The following is a 24161-nucleotide window of genomic DNA, read 5'->3' as shown; positions in this document are numbered from 1 at the left end:
TAGTAGAGCTAGATAAAAGGTGACTACAAATTTCTGTAAGAATGTTCACTGATGGAAGCTGAACTGTAGCCCCACCGTTTCCAAATACTACTTAGTGACTTTTCTCAATAGCTTTGTCAAATTGAATATTGTTATACTTTATGATTATCATCACATGTATTTTTCTTCGGTTAATCTACATTGACTTCGCGTCCTAGAAACATTTGACAAACTATCTCGAAGGAGAAAGAGCTACAATCCCACAAAGCAAACTCTTTTTTTAAAATGTTTTTTTATTGATACTTATACATTTGTACCTCATCAAACACTATGGCAAATGTTTGCAGCTTTATCTGCCTCATATAGTCCCTTGGGTACTGTTGGGAACGGTACATTCCTGGGATTTCGTGGCACAATAGATGCAACTTTTTGATTTCTTCCAAAAAGTTTAATTGATGACTTACTCGGTGCAGAGTTTAATGAGCTTCTCTTTGTTTTGAACTGCACGGAGCATACGTTCTCAATCACCCAAAATATAATAACACAAGTCAAAATATGATCTCATTAACTTTCTATAAAAAAAAGCTGTCATCACTAAATTATTCCCTTTTATGCGATTGTCTTTTGTTTAAGTTATATTGATTTTGGAACTGTGCATACTTTTATTCTCTCTAGAAGGGCTTTTAATTTAGTTACGTTTATTGAACTGTATTGTGAAACCCAATCCAGGCCACAAAACCATCTGAATAATTCAGTGTTTCTGTAGAAAACTTTTTTTTGTAATTCGCCTAAGCAATATGGAAAATACGTGATATTTGGTTATAAAATACAAGCATCTGATTATAAAATGAAACGTGGCATAATGATCGTAGGGAGAGTGTGAAGCTATACAAATGGAATTTGATTTATAATTTTATTTTTAAAAAATTTGACAAGTAGAAGAGTATGTATAAAATAAACAAGGGAAGTGCTAGAAGTACCCCAATGGAAGCTAACACTTGGGGCGTCATTATAGACCGTGTTTGAGTGCCAAGAAGCGAATGCCTAAGGATAACCTAGAGAAATGAAATGTCCAAAAATCACAAATAAAGGACTCAATTCCTAAGTATAAATGCTGGGTCATGTTTGTAATTCCAGAAAGGATTGCATGATTAGCAAATCCATGGCAGATCATCTGTCATTTAAGTAGGCTGTATTTTTAAGTCCTCCTTGAGGCGGAAAGCCGGGAGTAGGCTAAGCTTGTGACTAATTTTAAATTTATGTATTTTATCTGTAAACCTACCTGATTCATCACCTTGCTTCACTCGGGGTTACACGCTCCTGCCTTTCAACGTGCAGCGGATCTAGCGCTGACACGGGACTCTGTGCAGAAACAAACACCCTGTCGCCATCACCGGCGAGACTGCTGGCCACGCCCCTTTTTGAGGCCACGCCCCCCTAGTCGTCCTCCTGCACATATAAAAATGTGTAACTTCAGGAAGCGCAGCGGACGAGCGCAGCGGGCACGCCGTTTGCGCGCCGAAGGCGAGCCCGTCTGCGCCCGTCCGCAACGGGCCGGGACCAGGGGCCACAACCCCTATCTCTCCCATTAAAAATATCAGGAGATATACATCCATAGAATTACGAGATAAATTCACAGGTAAATTTGTCCTGCGTACATAAGTACCCCCCCCTGGACCTACCCACTCAGTGCAGGCACTGTAATATACATCTCATTCCAAAGCCCTACACACACAAACAACAACTATTTAGAATGTTCCTCTTAAACTGCAGGTCATTGCCAAGACACTGCACAGAACTATCATTGCTACTTGATGAGAGAAAACCTGACGTACTTTTTCTCACCGAGACATTGCTGACTCCGCAATCTGACCCTGAGTTGGTTCAAATCTTGGGGCAGGGTTACCAAATTGTGAGACAGGACCGCGTAAATGGAAGGGGGGGTGGCTTAGCAATCATTTTTAGAGACGGTTTCACTTGTCGATGTACCCCTAACCCCTTCACGGACTGCGAAAGCCTGTCTTTCTCCCTGGAATTCTCCCCCAATACAAGTCTCTCAGGAGCACTTGTATATCGCCCACCGGGCCCAGCCAAACAGTTTCACGAGTCTCTGCTACCGCTGGTCGCTGACCTTGCTTTTTCGCCCTCCAATTTTACGTTATTAGGCAATCTTAACATCCATTTCGATGAATCTAATGACTCTATCGCCAATAAATTAATTGGAGATTTTTCTGCTCTACAGCTGCCCCAGCTGGTTTCATTCCCCACGCACACCAAAGGTCATTTGTTGGATCCGGTGTTTAGCAACTGCCCTAATTTGAAGGCATGCCCCCCTATAGCACTCCCCTGGACAGACCATGCATTAATTCCGTTAGTATGGAAAACTCTGACAAGCTCTCGTCCCTCACACCGACAGTACGAGAAACACACAATTGGTCTAAAATCCCGTTGGTTCAGTGGACTCATGAGTTACAAAGCTCAATTCCCTCAGTTGGTCAGACTCCATCACTGGCCAATGAAATGTTTAATTAATGGATAACAAACTCTCTAAATGCCACGCTCCCCATGAAGAAAACTGTCTTAAAAAGATCGAGGATGTCCGCTCCCTGGTACTCGAATGAGCTACGGGAGAAAAAGTGCTACTGCAAGAGATTAGAACGTAAATGGCGACTAGGATATGCCGGATCAGACACAATTATTTATAGAGAGGCCATTAGAGCATATAAAAAAGACATAAAGAGCGCGCAATCCCTGTATTATTCACGTAAAATTGCAGAGGCCAGCTCCAGTTCCAAGGAGATTTACAAAATTGTTAAGTCTCATTAACCTCCCAACGCCTCCGCTTATTGACGAAAATCCTCGGCTCCGTTGTGAAGAGCTGGCTGATTTCTTCCAAAAAATCAATCTCATCTACACCTCCTTTCCATCGTCAGAGCAGACTAGTTCGAAGGAGACACCTTTATGTCCCCCACAAGAAAACAAATTCAACTGCCCCCCAGTGTTGGTGGAATTTCCCCAGATGGATGCGGACCAACTCACCTCCCTCATGCGTCAGGTGAAATCAGGCTCCCCTAGGGACCCAGCACCTCCACATATTTTAGTCTCTGCTATACAGACCATCCTTCCTACACTGCTAGTAGTACTTAACACCTCGATCTCCACCAGCACAGTCCCAGTGGCTTGGAAACAGGCCATGGTGAGGGCCCTTGTTAAAAAACCCAACTTGGACACCAAGAATCCTAACAACTTTCGCCCGATCTCCCTGCTGCCCTGGGCAGTTAAAATCTTGGAGAAATACATAAATGGTCTATTAACAACCTTTCTTAAACAAAACCAGCTGCTCGATACCTCCCAGACAGGTTTCCGGCCCAAGCATGGGACTGAGACTGAATTACTGGCTGTCACAGAGGAGTCCAGGAGGATCTTAGATCGGGGAGGATTGGTGGCAGTCATCCTCCTTGATCTGAGCGCTGCATTTGATACCGTTAACCACGATATTCTCTTGCAGCGTCTCCTGGATACCGGAATATCTGACAAAGCCCTGGAGTGGTTCAGGTCCTACCTGAATGATAGATCCTTCCAGGTATATGAGGGCAATGTCACCTCCACCAGTAAGCCTCTGGGATGTGGAGTCCCGCAGGGGTCATCGTTGAGCCCGACGTTATTTAACGTCTACATGAGGCCACTGGCTGAGTCCGTCCGTATGGCATTAAGATCATTACCTACGCGGACGATACTCAGCTGGTGGTCTCTCTGGCGCAGGAAGGGGGCTCCTTAGCGGGCGTAGATTTTGCAGGCTGTCTGGAGATGGTTAAGAGCTGGATGACCAAGTCTTGTCTCAAACTCAACGGAGACAAGACTGAGCTCATGCTCCTGGGTCGCCTCGCACCATCTTCTATCGATACTCTTTGGCCACCCTGCTTAGGACCTGCCCCGGCACCCAAAGATACCATTAAGAGCCTTGGTATCTGGCTGGATAGGTCCCTGTCATTTGACCAGCAGGCAATAAGACTATCTGCCATCTGTTTCGCCATCCTCAGAGTCATCAGAAAGATCCTCCCTCTACTCCCCTTCGAAGCAAGAAAGACCGTGGTTCTGGGCCTGATCCAATCACGGTTGGATTTCGGGAATGCTTTATACCTGGGAGCCCCTGACTACACTCTGCACAAATTGCAGTTGATACAAAATTGCGCCGCACGGACTCTTTTACAAATCCCCCGCAGGTCATCGGTAAAGTCCGGCCTAAGGAGACTGCACTGGCTCCCCGTTAGGGAAAGAGTCAACTTTAAATCCCTCTGTATTAGGCCTTTTGGTCTTTAGGCCCAGTAATCAATCTACCTCTCATTACACCCTATCATCCTACCAGACAGCTGCGCTCAACCGATGCAAACTTGGCCATTGTTCCTAAAATAAAGAAATCAAGATCGGGAGGCCGCTCTTTTTCCTATAATGTGGCCAAGTTGTGGAATGCTCTTCCCCAGCATCTAAGGTCCAACCCCGATCTCCTCTCATTCCGCAAACAGCTGAAAACGCTCCTGTTCATTAATCAGTAGTTGGGTAGATATCCTTCTCTCAAGCAACCTACGCCTCAGTGGTAATCTTAGCGCTTGGACGCCTCAGGGCAGCTAGGTGCGCTCTATAAAACTCATTTCATTCATTCATTCATAGTGTTGCGGGCATTTGTTCTAAATTTGGGGGGCAGCGGGTGGACCTTAACCATGTGTGTTTTTTCTTCTATAAACATGGCTTTCAAGGAGAAATGTCTTGAAACATAAGGGCTCAATTTTCACCAGAACATTTTATGTACTGAGCCACATGGCTATTGGTGTGGACAATGAGAATTATTTCACACACCATATGCTATACACTTTTGTAACCAACAAGTTCTCCATGTAGCATATAAAGTGAAGAAGTGGTGGTATCCGTACATTTACTGCTTGCGATTAGGTTGTACTCAGTTATGCAAGGCGCTGCAGACCAAATTTGTCCCATTCATGTTACTAAGCAACCGTGGTGATACTGAGCTACTGAATGACATTGTACTGAATCACTAGCAAGCAACATCCTTCAGCGCTTTGGACTTTACTTTGTAGAACGTCTGGAATTGGTCTCTCTTTGAATGATAAAGCATTGTCTCCGACAATCGAGAAACGTCATGTTCACTGCAGGTTCAATAAATGAATATTAATTGTTGAAAGGATAGCATTCTACCTCCTGGAAATATGTGTAATCTGCAAACCACATGCTTCAGTGCCAGAGATGTAGCTGAGTAGTTTGATGTGCCTGCTGTTTGGGCAATACTAACACCTACTATATTAAATGGCGAACAATAAATCTATTTGTCTTGCGACACTGCATTCTGCTTTTGTGCACAGGAAGTAGGCCCTTCTAGTGGTGAAAACGTGTGTGTATGTGTGACCGTGTGTCTGTCTGTGTGTGTGTGTGACTGTGTGTGTGTGTGACCGTGCGTGTCTGTGACTGTGTGTGTGCGTGACCGTGTGTGTGCGTGACCGTGTGTGTGCGTGACCGTGTGTGTGTGTGACCGTGTGTGTGTGTGACCGTGTGTGTGTGTGACTGTGTGTGTGTGTGACCGTGTGTGACCGTGTGACCGTGTGTGACCGTGTGTGACCGTGTGTGTGTGTGACCGTGTGTGTGTGTGACCGTGTGTGTGACGTGTGTGTGACCGTGTGTGTGTGTGTGACCGTGTGTGTGTGTGACCGTGTGTGTGTGTGACTGTGTGTGTGTGACCGTGTGTGTGTGTGACCGTGTGTGTGTGTGACCGTGTGTGTGTGTGACCGTGTGTGTGTGTGACTGTGCGTGTGTGACTGTGCGTGTGTGACTGTGCGTGTGTGACTGTGTGTGACCGTGTGTGTATGTGTGTGACCACCATTGACAAAAGCGAAAGGTCAGCAGACAATGACGGACCTATTAGCTTTGCCAATACTTATTCTCAGTGGTTCTTCATATTTTTGGGACCTTGATGCATGACCATCACCGTCGCTACCTGTGGGTGTTAAATAACTTTAAAAACATTTACTTGAGTAAAGTTTATTTTTATTGAACCGATCTTTTTGATACAGCTCACTCGACGTAATTACACATCTGCTCATTTTTTCAAAATTCCTCCGGAAAATACCCTCAAAACTTTCAAATATGACTGATATGCAGGATAATTGTGACCAATGAAAGACTGCAGAAGTGCTTTAAAACTGAACCACTTTTTATCGCGAAAAATAGTGATGAGGTTGTGAGCTTAAGCAATCGTATCTATCAGGCATTGAAGATTTTTCCTTATCTTTTTCTATCGCTTTCCGCTCTTTGACAGGTTCAAATGTCCAAACATGCCCTTAACAACATTTTCTCTCTGTTAATGCCTCTTTATCCCCCTCTTTCAGGTCCATCTCCTTTGATGCCCTTTCGTCTCTGGGTGTCAATCTACTGCTTCTCTGAATCTGAATGCAGTCACCTGCCGGCTTGGGCAGAAGCAGTGTTGGGGCAGTTTGCCTCCTTCCCGTTGCTCTTGTCGTCTTCCAGGCCTCTAATCTTTCTTCTGTTTTCCTTGAGCCCACAGTGACAGCCAATCCGCTGCATGGCCTAGGGCTGTGAGTGACATCAGATATGGTTTCTGGCTTCTCGCTTGCATGTGGAATCTGAAACCAGCCTATTCAGCTTTATGGGAGCCGCGCCAGCTCTGCGGCTTCAGGGCGGCCATCTTGCATTCTCCTCAGGGCATCTATACTGTGTCAACCTGCACTTTTACAGTAAACAAAACAACCTATTCTCAACTTTGATTCACCTTTCGTCCAATCCTGAAACATGCAGTGGCTGAATCTGTAGTAAATCTTTGTGTTACTCTGCACTTTGATGTTGACATTAGGATCAAGGTGTTGATTTTGCCCCTAAAGGGTGCTTTTAAATGTTCACCACTTCACGCATAATAAATATAGGCACCAACTATTAAACATTACATTTAGACACTGAGACCTAATGGAAATCAACAGCCGATAAATTAAAGATTTCTGGTGGATCCAGTGGGTACCCTGTGGGTTGCTGAAAACCCAGATGGGACAGGCGGTTGGTGTTTAAAGGTGTTAGTTTGAGTCAAGAAGGGGTACATTTAGCCAGTGGTACTTGGCTTATGTGTTTTTCTGCTGGACACCAAGAACAATTTCCAAAATGACATTTGATTAAACTGATCTAGTAAAAAGCCACTCCCCTATTGGGTTTTCCAAATGTGAAAACCTATCGACCATTATTTAGTTTTTAAGCAAGAAAAGGGAAAGTTCACCCTTTCAATACTTGCTGTCTAGGATGATCTGCCTCGCACCCATTTAGTGTATTGTTATTCAAGCTGCATGATTGGTTATTTAAATTGTCTGAACAAATTGAGTCTAAAGTAGTTGTTTGTTTGCACGCTCCCTTGATCGACAATGCTGTTGCTGTGGACATAGACGCTTGCTTACGTAGAGTCGCATCCCTGAACCATGTTCCAAAATTGAGCATTGGTCACACAGCATCTCTGCTGTCCCTTTACATCCCCTCACAGGACATGCCTTCCAGTGTGTCTACCCTCGGTCTGGCTGGCGGTGGATTAGGGAGTTAGAACAGAGGGATGTCATTCAGAAATTCAGCTGATTAAATTATCCTGTTATTTCCAGCACGCTGTGTGACTGCAAGAACTGGTTCCCGCTGTGGATTTAGTTCAGGTTTGCGTGACATCATCAACACCTCCTTCGACACCGCCACCTTCCCGGAGAGCTGGAAGCACGCCGAACTCAGCGCTCTACTTAAGAAGCCATCAGCCGACCCACCGACCTCAAGAACTAACGCCCCATCTCGCTGCTCCCATTTCCGGCAAAAGTCATCGAGAAGACAGTCAACAAGCAACTGGCCGCCTTCCTCGAGACGAACGATTCCCTCGACCTCTCGCAGTCTGGCTTCCGGGCCAACCACAGCACCGAGACCGCCCTGATCGCAGCTACCGATGACATCCGAGCCCTGCTCGACAACGGAGAAACAGCGTCCCTCATCCTCCTGGACCTCTCCGCGGCCTTCGACACTGTCTGCCACCGTACCCTAGTACAGCGCCTGAGCAACGTCGGAATCCAGGAGAAGGCACTGGAGTGGATCATCTCCTTCCTCGCCGGAAGGACACAGAGTCCGCCTCCCCCCGTTCAGATCAGAGGCCACCGAAGTCATCTGCGGCGTTCCTCAAGGCTCCTCGCTCAGCCCAACACTCTTCAACGTCTACATGAGCCCCCTCGCAGCCATCGCACGCCAGCACAACCTCAACATCATCTCCTACGCCGACGACACCCAGCTGATCCTCTCCCTCACCAACGACCCCGCCACCGCCAACCTGCACGAAGGGATGACAGACGTAGCCAAATGGATGTCGAACAGCCGCCTGAAACTGAACTCTGACAAGACGGAAGTCCTCATCCTGGGATCATCACCCTCCGCCTGGGACGACTCCTGGTGGCCCCCCGCCCTGGGCAGCGCACCCAAACCCACAGACCACGCACGCAACCTGGGCTTCATCCTGGACTCCTCCCTCTCCATGACCAGACAAGTCAACGCCGTCTCCTCGTCATGCTTCAACATCCTTCGCATGCTACGTAAGATCTTCCGATGGATCCCCACCGAGACCAGGAAGACGGTCACCCAGGCCCTCGTCACCAGCCGTCTAGACTACGGCAACTCCCTCTACGCCGGAACCACCGCCAAACTCCAGAAGAGACTCCAGCGGATCCAGAACACCTCAGCACGACTCATCCTGGACATCCCCCGCCGCAGCCACATCTCCGGACACCTGAAAAACCTGCACTGGCTGCCGGTCAACAAGGGAATCACCTTCCGGCTCCTCACCCACGCACACAAAGCCCTACACAACCAAGGCCCAGGATACCTCAACAGCCGCCTCAACTTCTACGCTCCCAAACGCCAGCTTCGATCGACCAGCCACGTCCTCGCCGCCGTCCCCCGCATCCGAAGAGCCACCACAGGAGGAAGGTCCTTCTCCTACCTGGCAGCCAAAACTTGGAACTCCCTTCCGACCCACCTCCGCCTGACCCAGGACCACCTCGCCTTCAGGAAGCAGCTCAAGACCTGGCTGTTCGAGCAGTAGCGGACCCCCTCCCCCCAGCGCCTTGAGACCCTCCGGGTGAGTAGTGCGCTATATAAATGCTTTGATTGACCCCGCGCCTCCTTTGTGCCTGGATTCATAGGCCGCTTGTTAGACCCAAATAGGAGTGGTCATGTGTCTGAGGCAACATGGGCTACACCAGGAGTGGTGCTAACTCCAAAATTAAAAGCTGTGTTGGGATCAATCATTCAATAATTTGCCAGTTCAATAGTCTCTGCATGATGATATACACTGTTTAAAAAAAAAAAAAAAAAGTTTAGTCTTAAATTAAATCTCTTCAGCCTTTAATAATCTACTTCTGTGTGTATTTCTGTATTGTTCATGCCTTTCATTTGTGTTGGGAATAAGCAACAAGGGAACCCTACTCACGGGAAGCCTGGGTATGAAAGCTATTGGGGAAACAATGGCTCCTGTGGAATAGGAAGGAATATTTTTAAGAGTTATGCACAATGGCAATGCAAAGGGTTGGGGAGATGTCAGAAAGAAAGCTTACTGCACACATTAAAGGTTGTCAATTTTTGAAATTATTTATATAGAAAATAAGTGAATAACACAATACATACATGAGTGTCTAAGTAGACAAATATGCTGTACAATGGCTAAACATTAGACGATAGTGTCTAGTGTCCCAGTGAAAGAACAATTGAACGTAAAAAAAGTAACATTTAAAGTGACATATGTGCAAGGTTTCAATTTTAGAACATTTCAGCGACCATGGAAATATAATAATGTGATCCACAACACTTTATACAATCATAAATGCTGCGTTTTGATTTGCCTTTTTAAACTTTCGATGGCGTTTCGACCCAGGTAGGATATTGGGTCTCTTCAGGACCTAGCAGTGTTGGGACACCTAAAAGAAAGAGTAGGATCATAATGTCAGCGTGTGGCCATAGTAGGGAAACTGCTTGTAAGTTAATGGAATCGTTGTACGTCAAATTACCTGAAGGAGGGCCTATCCTGCCTGGTGTGAGACGCAGTGGCACCGTGAATGTAGTGTAAATAAAAAACTCCCATGGGACCCAGCCGGGTGCTGTGAAGGTGATGAGGAGAAAAAACATGGAATTCAGTAAATGTGTACTGTTGCACATGCGGTAACATACATGGTGGAGGGCAGTACATGGGGAATAACTTACCCCTTGTGAGGATAGTCGAAGACAGGCAGGCGATTGGGTAAAGCCGGCCCAGAAACTTGGTATTGTGAGATTCACTGTAAGGTCAGGAATACAGGGCACTGTGTGGGAGGAAAGAAAGGCTATTGAAGAAGTTACACGTGGTTAAAACAGGCTGTGAAACCAGTCTCTTAAATGATTTCTTACCTTTGAGCGCGTGATGGCACTCTGTGTATGGGGTAGCGCGGGGTAGTTCGTTGGTGCGAATGGTGACTGGTGACAACATTTGTGTTGCATCATGTTAACTACAGTAATTGAGTGTATTGGTTTCTTTGAGCCGCGTGTGCGAACAATCGAACTTGTCTTTGTAGATGTATGTGTGTGTGTGTGGCATTGGCTGTGAAATAGTGCATTACAAATCATAAAATCATGTCTATGGTGTTTGAATGAGGAGTGTTTGAGTTTGCATATGGCCCCTGCCATTTGTTCAGGGAACTGGTTTCACATTTGTCAGGGTCTCTGGGTTGGTGCCTCTGACTACAGACGCACACCCTTTCTCACTGTATCTCACGCTCACTCGCTCTCTCTCTTTCTCACTCACTTACTCCTCTCTCCCTCACACTCTCACTCACTCACCCACTCTGTCTCACTCTCCAGTATTGCTTGATCTGATCTATTAAGTTTCACTGACATTTCTGGATGGTAGTTGGTCCTAGTGGTTTCAGTAGTTCTGTTCACATTTCTAGATGTTGGTTGAGCATGATAGAGTTTGGATCCATGCATTTCTTGGTGTTGAGTCTCGAGGTCTCTTAATCCCCCTGGTGTGGCATCAGAAGGGTCAGTGTTTGGGTTTATTCTCATGAATGATTCCGTCCATGCCTCTTGATGGGGTTCAATTCTGGTTAGTTTTGTTTGGAATGTCATTTCTGGTTATTGTTTGCTTGTGTCAGGTATTTTCGATTCATGTATCTGGTTCATGTTTTTGAATTGGTTCATTTTAAAAAAAATATTTGATTCATCACAGTAGGTTTGGCTTAATATGTGTTTAAGCATGTTTTGCTCATGTTTATAAACTAGTTTCACAGGTACCTCTTTGTATGTGGTTCAGAGGATGATAGTTAGTGGCACTTTTATTTCCATATACTAGTTGATCCTGGTAGGTTTCCTTTCAGGTTTAATGGTAGGGGTGAAAGCTGGACTCATCTTGGTCCTAGTTTATTGGATTGCTCCTCTTGGGATAGCTTGCTTCATATTGTTGTAGGTATTTAGGTCCTGATGAGATTGAGTTAATCAATATTTTTGTTTTTTGTGTGATTGTGCTGTATGTTTATCTTTTGGTGAAGTTGGTCCTGGTACATCAGGATTTACACAACTCGTGATGCTGATGGTTTTCTCTTTTTTCCTCCTAGGATTCTAAAACTATTGCAGTCTATTGGTTGGGCCTGTCATTCGATTCTAGTTGGTTTGGATTCACACATACTCCCACAATGGGCTTATAGTGGTTGGTTTAATTTTTTCCATGCTTCCTAGTATTTGTTGTGTTCCTGGTGGTTTGTTTTTCCACATCCCATGTATTTGGTTGTTCCTGCTTTGCTGCCACATCACGTTGCTAAGTATCTGATGATCCTGGTCAGTGTGAGTTGGCCTATGTTTCTGTTTTTTAATTGATGCTGTTTAGTTTGGTTTCTTGTATTTCTGTATGCAAGTCGGCACTTGTGGGTCTGTTTGTCCATGACTTCGGATGTTTTTTATTTTTTATTTTTTTATTTCTTTTTAAAATGCACAAAATGCAATCCACGGTTACAGACATAAGAACCAATACATAGGGCATGAAGTGATAAATGAAACATCATCCAATAAACAATTATGCATACTGTAGGATTGCGGACTTTTCGAGCAACACGTAGCAGGTGTACATTTTTCTGTTTTTCGTTACGTTGAAACCATAAGAACAAAAATCAAACAACAACAGAAAAAGAAAGGAAAACACACCAAAAGACAAATTATATCCAAGAGTTTGCGAGAACAATAGAGCAAGTCGATCAGCACAGTATCCGTTTCAGGCTCAAAATGTCGTATCTATGAATACAATAACCACACATCGTGCCACAGGTCTATGTGCATAGAGCACCATTGAAGCGGAGTGGAGCTCCACAGTGAACAAGCATCGCTTACGCTAGCACACCGGGACCCCACGTTCACACTCAACACTCCAAACCGCAACGGTTCGGTGTGCAGGATCTGCGTGAGTTACACTGATAGCAAGGTGAAGTTGACCACGCAGCTTATGCTGAGCTCGTCCTAACCCACCCCTGTCGGTACAATGGGATGAAGTGATTGGGATGGTGACTCCTGGGTAAGCTTCGCAACATAGTTCCGATATGGCCCCCAAATGTCTGTCAGGCGAGAAGCAGTCGGAATCTGCTCCGAATATTCCACACTATTCACATTGCAGTAGGCCACACTCCTAAGCCATGCGCTGACGGTCGGAGCGTGACATGCGCACCAGAGCAGCGCTATCTCTCTTTTGGCCAAGAGGAAGCAAATGGACGCCAGCCTACGGAGAGAGCGTGGGAAATTTGCAACGTAGCCAAGCAACGCAATTTCAGGGGTGGGATGCAACGTCATGCCCAATATGTCACCCAGAACCCGGTGAACTTCTAACCAGTATGTATGCAACCGCGAGCATGTCCAAGACAAATGGGAAAAGTCAGCATGTGGGGCGCCGCATTTGGGGCAGCAGTGCGGCCTACTAGTGTCTATTTTGTGAGCAAGTACAGGAGTGTGATACATCCTCCTCAGGAACTTAAAATGTATAAGTTTGTGCCTGCTGTTCATGGACACGTCTCTAGTAATAGCGTAACACGCCTCCCACTGGTCATCTGTAATCCGTATGCCCAGGTCGCCCTCCCATGCGGCGCGCACCGCTGTGTCCGAGGAAGGAAGCGAGGCCAAGCACAGTTTATAGAGCTTCGATACCACGTGCGCACCGGCTTGGTTCTGTATTATAAATGTGAGCGCGGGGTTGTCTTCAGGAGGAAGTAGGAACGTGGGGAATTCAGCACGTAGCATGGATCGGAGTCTAGTCAGGGTGAAAGCGTCCATAAATGAACGGTCAGTGAATCGGGTGTCCTCTGTCAGGGAGAAAGCATGACCGTCCGGAAAAAGGTCACCAATCGTGTGCAGTTGGTATTTGGACAATGTGCGGCGAACCACCGACTCGCCGGTGATGGGGAGCCAGTGAGGGTTAGGTAGCGGTAGCGCAGAGGAGTACAGCTTGTCTATGCGAAGCAGCCGTCGCATCTTATCCCAAGCCCAGCTCGTAGTGGACATTGGCTGTATGTCCTGTGGGTCCCGGGGGAGCCCTTTGGGAAGGATGGAGTTAAGTGGCACTGGAAGCGCCGTATCGGCCTCAGGCCTCAGGTAAGGAATTCTAGCATCCGGGTGAAACCAGGGATGTGCATACGAGCACTGTGCAGCCAAGTAATAAAGATATGACTTTGGATGTTGGTTAATGCAGGTGCCTTTAGTTCGCACATACTCAATTCTGTTTGGTCGGTTTTCCAAGTTTCCTTGTGTTGGCTAATTCAGGCGCTTTCAGATTTTGATTTATGCTAATTGATACTAGATGGGTTTGATGTCATACCATTCTGGGTTTGTAATAGGTCCAGCTCTCTCTGCAAAATGTCAGACTGCTGCCAGCGACTGCAGACTGCCAGCAGCAGTAATGATAATGGCACTACCCCCAGGACCAGCACCCAGACCCCCTGTTGCCCTCATAGCCTTCTGCCAGTGCCAAGGTCTTCTATTGCCTGTGGGAGCCTTGCCTGTCTGGTTTCTACTGCCTTTCGCTACCACCCCTTGACATTTCCTCCCCTCCCCCCCCCCCGCCATTCACTTTCCCGCTCTGATGCCTCCCCTGCGCCCCACCCACCCCGGACCTGCTTAATGGAGGCCACAGATGACACCTGCACCGTACTCAAAAAGGAGAATCGGATGTCCTGATCCTCCTCTGCCTCATTGCAGCCTTCGACAGTCTCCCACCACACACCTCAATTGCCTATGCCAGATTGGCCTAACCGACACACTTGAATGGATGGCATCCTTTCTCACAGAACTCTCCCAGAAATTCTGCCTCCCTCCTTTCACATGCCAAGCACGTCTCGTGGCATTCCTCAAGGCTCACAACTCAGCCCATCCCTCTTCAATGTCTACATGACATTGCTCACAGACCTAGTCTGATCACACAACATCAACATTATCTCCTACACCAGCGACTCTCAGCTCGTCCTATTGCTCTGTTGACCCCACTGCGATGAAGTCACACTTCCACAACTGTATGAAGAATGTCTCGCATGGATGACAGACAACTGCTTTAAACTCAAAACGGACAAAATGGAAGATTTAAACCATCTTTGGCAAAAACGCTGACCTCTGGACCGACTTGTGGTGACCGTCATAACCCAGACCCTCCACCACGCCCTTAACCTCCGCATCGTCCTTGACCTCAAACTCTCCATGAAACGTTGGGTCAAGGCCATCTCCTCAGCCGGCTTCCACGTACTGCGCATCCTCTACAAAATCTTCAAATGGGTCCCCATCGTCACCAGGAAAACAGTAATGCAGGCCCTCATCGCCAGCTGACTAGACTACAAAGCGTTCTATGCAGGCATCACCACCGAACTTGTGCAAAAACTCCAGATGGTCCAGAACGCAGCCGCCAGAATGATCCTCAACCTACCCAAGAGCACTCCTATCACCCAGCACCTGAAAAACCTCCACTGGCTCCTGGTCCAGAAGAGATGCCATTTCAAGCTCCTGACCCAGCCATACAAAGTCCTCCGCGTCTAAGGACCCACCAATTTGAATCACCAAATATACCTCCACCGACCCTCCAGGAACCTCCTCACTTGTCGCCCTAGCACCGATCCCTTGTATAGGTCACTGCTGTGCCTGGGGACGCTCCTTTTCCCATCTCGCCGCCAAAGCCTGGAGCATACTCCCCCATCCCCTCCCCCCCCCCCCGGACCCTCCCCCTTGCTCACTGACTTCATGAAGTGGCGCAGGACTTGACTCTGAGGCCCACTGCAAGTGTCAGGATACCCTCTCGAGTGACAACCTGGGCTCGACAAATACTACTTGATTGTGAGTTATTTCTGTGGTTTTACACACTGTGTATTACAGTTGCATTTAGTGGGTTCGGTTTCATCCATAATTCTGAGTGGTGAGATTAAACTTGGTGTTTTTTGTTTTTTTAACTCCTCTCCGTGTTTGAGTTGGTTTCGGGGAGTTGGTTTCATGAATTTTTTTTAATGTTAAGGTGCATCCTGGTAGCTTCTCACATCCTCTTTTGGCCATGCTGGATTTGATTTAGCTCATAATTTCCAGGGTGGTCAGGTGTGATTTTAAATATGTTTTCAGCAATTTCTGATGAGTTTATCATAGTGGATTTGGTTGTACATGTTCCCTGGTACTGGGGTTAGTTCTGGTAGGCTTACGTTCCCCTGTGTGTGTCTGGTTTCATTGCAATTCTTGGTGTTGATGTTGATCTTGATGGTAAGTCCCCCCTCCCCCTCCCCCCCCCCCCTCTGTGGATGTTCTTTGATGTAGCTGATATGCTGTTGCTTATAATGATGGGTGTTGTGGCCAGTCCTGTTTTTCTTGCTCTTGGTTGATTGGACTTCCTGGATTTCTCTGATGCGATAGTGATATATTGGATGCCAAGTGGACACTTTCTTTTTCTAAGTGCATATAGAATTTGATCCTTCCTCATGGGTCTCTCCCTTAGGTTTCTTCTCTTCCTTCTATTTCCACTCTCCCTTCTCACTCTTTCCATTTTCTTCTCCTCTCTTTCCTTTATCTCCTTCTCCTCTTGCCTCTTACTCTCTTCTCTCTGGCTGTTCTTTCCTCCATCCTCTTTGCTGTCTCTGTTCCTTATCTGCTTGCTCCTTGCTCACTCTCCTCCCATAAGTTCTCCTCCTACATAGTTCCTATGTTTTACTGTCTCTCACTTTCTCTGGCACTCTAATTCCTTGGTGGTCTGTATGTTGATTCATGGGTATAGATTCACAGAGGTTGTTGGAGACTGAATTGGCAGCTTCCTCTCACACATCTCTTGGTCCTCAACTTGATATTGATGGCATTCGCTTGCCCATGTCTCTGATGCCAGACTAACCTTGAAATACAGGTTTTATGCAAATTTCTAAGAAGGAGATTGTGTCTGATGGATCCCTTTGCACTGTAAACATTCCATTCTTGTCTCTTTGCAGTGAGTCCTTGACCAGGATGGAGACCGCCGTCCCTCCACGCCGGCCCTCCTGTTCCGAAATACAAGATGGAGCGCCTCGTCCTCTGTCCATGGTAAGTGATGGGGCCTGAGGGAAGCATGTGGCTGTAACTCAGAAGATCAGTGACTTTGGAAGATTATGTTCCATGCAGGACTGAACCTTTCAGTCATCTGAGATGTTACTTTAAGTTCTTGGTCCCCAACCTTCCTGCTCTGTCTAGGTCTTTTATCTTCACCAGTTGCTCTCACATATGTTTCTGCTTCATATTCCCCGACACTGCTTCTTTACTGGTGTGACATAGCTTCTTAAATTGCCATTGGTCCTTTTTTGTGTTATGTCATTCTGTTTCTTAATGTGTATTTCTTATAATTGACCATAGCTTTTGTGAGGTCTCTATAGGTGCAAGCCGGGCAAACTAATGTTTTTGTATGCAGAGCGATGGTTCCTCCCTGTGATTGGCTGCTTTTAGAAACTCTTTAGCGTCAAATTTTCTGTAGAAAAGTTCTCACCGAGTACTACTGTCGGATGTTAAATACATAATTTTATTACCATAAATGTAGCCTGCCTCAGCCATGTTTTTCTGGTCATGCTAACAAATGTGTCCTGGAATTGTCAGTCTTTGCCAATTTAAGCCTCTTTCCCATTTTGGCTCCTGAGATAAGCAAGAATTCGCATGTCGTCAGCCTACTCGGATGAAAAGTTTCTATACTTTTTGCAATCTGAAGGTCCTCTTCTTCCTTTCTTATACTCTCACTGTTTGGACAACTTTATCCTCCCCTTGTTTGAATTGTTAAGACTACTCTTGGCGCGTGGGCAGATTTCACTTTAAAGATCTATGTTGAGATGGTGACTTAACATGGACTGCACCATAAGCTTTTAAAAAACTGTTTGCAATAAAAGTTTCTTTAGCATTTCTTTTCAGAGTTGAATTATCAAGGTCAATGATATTACGTGACCATGAAGCACCAATGTATGTAGCCGGATTACACTACAATTAATTGCAAATCGCAAAGCAAACAATATGTACGTATTGTATAATTGACGACCAATCATGTTGCAAATTCCTTGGCATTCTTATCTAGCTATTTTGAAATTATAAAAGGGGTTCCGATGCTTTAAAAAAATAAATAGGCTATATAAGAAAGAAAATTATACACATTCTGCAGAAGATATTTAAATTTCGTTATCTAATAATGCATGATTGTCTTGCCTTGTTATGTACTAAAGCAATTTTATTTGCACATCTTTCTAGCTCTCGGAGTAATATAGTTTATGCAACCCGAAGAGAAATAAGCAGCATAGGCACACTTTTTCTAATAAGTGGTCCACCTCTTTTATTCTGCATATCCCAATAATGTTTGTAAACTAGTTTTGGGTTGAATGTGCCTTCAAGTCACAGGACCACAGAAAGCACCACTTTCCAGTAAGAAACAAACCTGCAAATCAGTCAGTTCCATAATTGTTTTTCACTTATGACAATACTGCAAGTTCAGTACATCATGTTTTAGATTAATCTGTGTTTGATGTCAACATAAGCTTTCTTGAAACACAACACTTTCGAGTTTTGTTTGTAAAAATGACCTTTCCCTATTATTGGGTATATTAACAACATCTGGTCAACGTTCGCTATTCTTTAAAATGTGAAGTTATGACAGGCAATAATATGACATGGAACAGTTTGGGAGCCGTCTGGCATTGCACTGCACCCTGTGTGAGGTGTTATTTGAAATATTGGTCTGGTGAAGCTACAATATATTCTTTTGTTTGTGTCTGCAGATGATTATGATATGAAAAGTGCTGCAAATCCATCATTTACATCAAAAAAGTAGTTTCTGAAAATGTCAGTGGTCCTTTTGAGAAACTTATAAAACTGGTAAAAGATGATGAGTCCCCGGTTAGGATGAGAAACTTTGTGTGTTGAAAGGGCTGTATTTGAGGTGAAAGAAACACTTCCTTTTAGGTATGCCGAGCAGGAACACATCCTGTTGTCCGCAGCTCACACACAGGATTTGAAAGTTCATCATAAGGCCTGCAGAGAAAGTGGCTTGGAGAGGAAAACAGATGAGGCTGTGTCTGCCTCTAGATTTCCACACAGCCCAGTGCATGGCAGACCAGCCAGGTCTGGTGGCTTAGTGGACTAATGCATCCATTGTAGGGGCCTGTGTTCGACCTCATGGTCACAGGTTCAAACCCAGCGGGCCACTCAGCCTTTCATCCATGTAAGGTCGATAAAATGAGTACCATTGAGTTGGGTAACAAACATCTGTTATTCAGCGCCTTGAACCCTAGCTTGGGTGATACTTGCACTTTACAAAGACACATGTTATGGTGTGCAGTGGGCATGGTGGGAGCTTGTATCACTAAAGGTCAGAGGTCATTCATCTAGCTCTACTGCTAGGTGAAGTAATCCTGTGGTATTGTTCTGTGATCTGATGCTGAGTGAATTATTTAAAGGAAGCTTGTATTATTTAATGCCCGGGAAGTCGTGTGTAAATCCTCTTCTGTTATCTGCTGCAAATTAAATAATCATGTGGTAATCTCTGGGTAAACAAGTCAAAAGAATGTCCTTCTGTATTAAAAGGTAAAATGATGGAGTACTTCCTTGTTACATGTTGTGGATGGAAAAGTAATCCCCGTCGCCTCCTCCTGTATCAAGTGAAGTAATCTTGTCTCTCTCCTTCTATAATCTCGTGTGGTTTCTGGAAATCCAAGTAATTGCCTTCTAAGATGTAATGCGATGTAAAGTAATGCAAGTGGCCCCCGTTTAAAGTGTAACTAAGGGTAATGTATTTGGTGTAATTTCACGCGAGGTAATAAAGGCTAAAGTGTTAGGAGTAGTATCTTGCAATCTGAGGCAGCATGAAGTAATTTTACTAGTTTTTGTAATCTAATGAGAAAAAAAACGTTGTAAGTAACGCTGCACAGCTGGGAAGTTTGCACTGTTGATCTGTGTCCCAGTGCAGGTTGAGAAAATCGTTTCACTATACAAAATAAATATTGGCTTTGCTAATAGTGTTCTAAACGATTTTATTTCTTTTTTTGTTTCTCGCAATTTATTTTTTTCCCACGAAAAGTACCAACACGTTGAATAGCTATCACATATCAGTCGAAAAATAGAAAAACATGGTATCGTGAATAAAATATGCAATCGAAAGAAGACCATGAAGTAGAGGATGGAAAAGAAAAGAAAAGATAAGAGGGGAAAAAAAGAAAAAACACCAAAGAACAAAAGATAAAGTTCAGTACACTAATTACAGTTTCAAACATTGACAAACATTTCACACAGTGTGGGAAAGTGAAGTTAGGCATGCAGACGGACGCAAGATACAATGTAAACATGCACTCTGGTATCAAACTCTGCGATGAAAATTGACACTTTACCTCTGCAAGCGGCAAATATTTTTCTAGTTCTACACGCAAAGTGTTATTTTAAACTCTTTCAATCGGTATACACCCGTTACAACGGATCTTTTACTCCGCAGACCCATTACAACGCGACCATTACTCCGCATACCATTACAACGCATTGCGCTGGGGGGCGCTCTAGGATAGGGAATAAGTATAATTTACTATCCAACACCTTCCCTAGGGTCCACGGGGACTGGAGTTAGAATAGTAAATTATACTTACCACTATCCAGCGCCCCAAGGCGCTATGCGTTGTAACGGTATGCGGAGTAAAAGTCGCGTTGTAATGGTCTGCGGAGTAAAAGTATGCGTTATAACGTCATACATCCCTTTCAATCATACTCCTGTTTGACTCCTATTTTTGAAGCTGTAGGATTCTTTTTTGGACCCTAAAACGTTCAATACGGGTTTAGCTGATGCCTTGCTATGCGCCCTATACCCCAGAGCTTTTGGGGTGTTTAGCTCTATTTACGAGGGAACTGATAGTCATGTTAACCAATTACAGACCCATTACAAGTTCAAGACTACAAGTCCCAGAATGCAAAACTAAAAGCTCGCCTTCATCGACTTATTACGGGATTTACTCACATATACATTTTCCTCTGTGCTGGAGGGCAGGAAGGCCCTGTCAGCTGTGTCCACACCCCCCAAATGAGCATGTTTGTGAGTATTCACAACCTCTCCACGGTCCAGTCTAACTCTGACCTCGGTGTAATATTTGCCTGTGTGAAGTGGTGTGCAAATCCATATCCTGGGAGGGAATTGGAAAGCAACCATCTCAGAATTGGTAAGGATTCCAAGGGGTTTGTAAATAAAGTTTAATGTGCAGTGGCACAATAGAGCTGAAGTTATCCATGGGTTAGTACTCTGTATTTTTATGTTTAGTAAGGTCGTAGGTAGCATTAATAAAAGGATACCTGCTTGTACTGCTGCAGCTTCCAAAGAGAACCCATCGACAACTTTGTGAATTTCCCAAAATTTGGAGATGTTCTCGGGGTTCAGGAGTACATTTTCATATATTTCTGGGAATCGGATCAGGCCTTCGGAGGAAATTAAAAGGACTCCTCCTTTGCGCCCCGCTCCCCAACTTCAGCCCTACATGGCTTAAGAAACCAGACCTATATTATGATTAATGCTGCTGTGAACGTCCCCTTCTCTATGTACTTTTTGACCATTACCAATGTACTTGCCCCCTTTTTAGGTCTCTATCCTTAAGTCTCCCTCGCCTCCCTTTACCTCTACCACTCCTAAACCCCAAATTCACCCATACCCCACTTTACCTATACCCATTCTTGAGCCCTTGTCACCCTTCCCCTTTGACCTCTACCCACCACTGAATCCTCAAGCCACCCTCGCCTCCCTTTACCTCTGCACACTCCCAAATTTTTAAGTCACCCTTACTTCAATTTACCTCTACCCATCCCTGAACCCTATAATCGCGTTTTTAAAATTAACATAAAAATGTACCTCTAAACATCCCTGAACCCTATAATCGCGTTTTTAAAATTAACATAAAAATTTACCTCTAAACATCCCTGAACCCTATAATCGCGTTTTTAAAATTAACATAAAAAGGATGTTATTAAAAAAAAAATAATAATATATATATATATATATATATATACATATATATATATATATATATATATTATAAAATATACACTGACATATGTATACATACACACACACACACACATCGCTGTGTGGTAAAGTACTGCATGATAAAGGTACAGATAATTGCCTGTGTGGTAAATGTTGATTCCCCTCCGGTTGGAATCCTCCCAGCCCCCTCCCTCCTTCAACCCTCTACCGCTTTCACCCATGGTAATCGAAATAAGAGCCGATGAAGACCGTTCCTGAAATATTCTCCAGGTGATTGCCTGAACCTCCTCGGTCATGTAACCAAACTCATGAAGGGGGATTATATTTTAACTGGGAATCAAATACCTCATTCTTCTGTAACAGCACCACAGAGAGGCTGGCGCCACAAATCCAGATGCTTCATTTTTGTAAATACAAGACCCGACCACTAGCAGCACAATATTCGTCTTTGTATGTTGAAAACAAAGTTGCGCCACCTGGGTTTTCCTGTTACAAATCACTTTGTATCAGTTATCTTAGGACAGAATACTAAAATCCCAGCAAGGATTAAAATAAATGTATTTATAAAAAAAATTTATCTGAATGCATTGTTTGCCAAGAGCACAGGTTTGCACAAAATCAAATTACACAAGATGGTGGGCATTAAGGAAAGTTTTTATAAAATCTTAGACTACATAACGTGATCATCTGCAGACACTCATTATTCATTTACTAAATTCAAAATTGGATTAAGCTTCAACTTTTAAGATCATCTTTTAGTTTGGAGTCCATTCGGATAGCAATCATGGGCATTCATTGTTACATCCCTAAGCCAGCGGTTGTAGATCAGTTCTCCAGTTTCCATCCAAGAAATTGCGATGTCTCTTTCCTAGTAGAGGGCTCATCTCTGCCAAGCCAGTAGTGCATGCAGTTTATCTTTGGGCAGAGATGCATGCCCAGGGCATGATGTAGGTCAAAAGCAACCCTGCTACTTACTACTCTCTGCTAATCGCCTGATCCAGGACATTTGTACAATTATACACAACCAGATCATGTGCAACAAATCAACCCCCTCTATGTGATCTCCCTGGCATTTCCCGAAAAAAATATTCTGTAGGACAAAGGTATTTAATAGGATTTATGTATTTAAAGAGTACACAACTGAATAGGACATTGCTTTACATTACTATTTTTGTTCATGCATCATCTGCAAACTTTAACCCACAATCGCTGTCTCATTTACACTATAGGTCAAATTCTGTTTGTAAAGTGTTTCCCCAAATCCAGTTGTCTTGGTGCTAAAGAGGATACAAGAATCTTAGTACAGTGATCCCAGAGGCAGAGAGTAGTGACTTGATGAGGCTTTTGATTTTTAGGAGGGGTTGTTGGGCAAAGTGAGAGAGCACTTAGTATAATGATCAGGATTCTGCGTTGTAAACTATAGAGGAACAATGTGAACAACATCCATGTCTTGATCTGACGGTAAAAGCACGGTGCGGGCTCAGCAGCGGTGTATTTCTACTTTCTCTCCAAGTTGCACGAAGTTTGAGGTGATTCCCACCGGGAGCAAAGGGCCACGTGCTAAAATAGTAGCGCAGGAAAAATATTATCCTAGCAAAAAGTAAGATGGGGGACAATCATTAGAGCAGTGCTTCCCAAACTTTTTAGGACCAGTACCTAATTTTTAGAGCTACAAACTTTCGTGACCCACCTGGCTTAAACAGACGTGAGGCGGGGGGGGGTGATATTTTGAAAGTAATATTCGGTATCCTTCCAAATTGTTATGAATTACCAAAACAACATAGTCTTTAAATGTTTTTTACATTCCTCTCACACAGCAATTGTGTTTAAATACCCACACCCTTGACCATACCCTTTGATATGTCTATCAGACTGTGGCAAAGATATTGATCTGCACATAAGTGGTAGATGGTGACCTGCACTGGAGTTTGGAGCTCGAACACCTTTCAGAGCGGGGTGCTTGATCACTAAATTCACAAGGCTTCTGAAACATCTTGGTGTTAATACCAGTGATTTTAGCAAATTTGAAAAAACCCTTCTGAAGCGAGTAAAAAGTAAGGCCTTGAATCAATTTTTGTGTTAAAACGAGGCCTAGTGTGTATTTTCTATATAATTTGCAGTTTTATATAACACAAACCCGGTGCAAGGCTTTTGTAAAGTTGTACATGAGCACGAGATAACATTACTCAAGGGCGCATTCTTTTTGGGTCTCGCTGGCAATGCATCCGTAAGGATGCATTTGTCCAGCTGGAGACCAATAGCGATCACTCTGGGGGGAAGGAGGACAAGAGGGTGTGCGAGCTTTTCTTGCTGGATTCGTGTGCGCGAACGCGCACGTCGCGTCCCGCGGCGTACACATGCGCGCGCAGACAGACACTCGCTCACACACACACACACACCCTCCCCCACAGTCACACACATGCACTCCAAGACACATACACACACAAACACGCACGCACACACACATACACAGGCCGCCCCCCCCGCACGCACGCACACACACATATGCTCCCCCCCCCCGCCCGCAGCTCAGCAACCCACTCACCGGCTTACTCTCCTCAGCTGCAAGGCCCGGCAGCAGGACTCTTCTTCCCTCCTTCGGCACCGGGGCGCAGGGTAGGCTCCTGCC

At 44.9% G+C, this 24161-nt stretch overlaps 1 protein-coding gene across 2 annotated transcripts in view; it reads left to right on the top strand.

Moving 5' to 3' along the window:
- The window catches only part of ARHGAP33 (Rho GTPase activating protein 33), a 463864-nt gene that overhangs the window by 168399 nt on the left and 271304 nt on the right, over positions 1-24161 (top strand). For both annotated transcript variants that reach the window (XM_078655399.1, XM_078655398.1), the window contains exon 2: positions 16506-16596. In XM_078655399.1, coding sequence (XP_078511525.1) covers positions 16522-16596 — 75 coding nt within the window. In that variant the 5' untranslated portion in view covers positions 16506-16521. The remainder of the gene's footprint in view (positions 1-16505; positions 16597-24161) is intronic.

Source organism: Lissotriton helveticus, chromosome 7 (genome assembly GCF_964261635.1).
Source record: "Lissotriton helveticus chromosome 7, aLisHel1.1, whole genome shotgun sequence".
In the NCBI taxonomy this organism is placed as follows: domain Eukaryota; kingdom Metazoa; phylum Chordata; class Amphibia; order Caudata; family Salamandridae; genus Lissotriton; species Lissotriton helveticus.
Note: the sequence above shows the minus strand (reverse complement) of the source record. Positions and strands in the feature narration are given on the sequence as shown.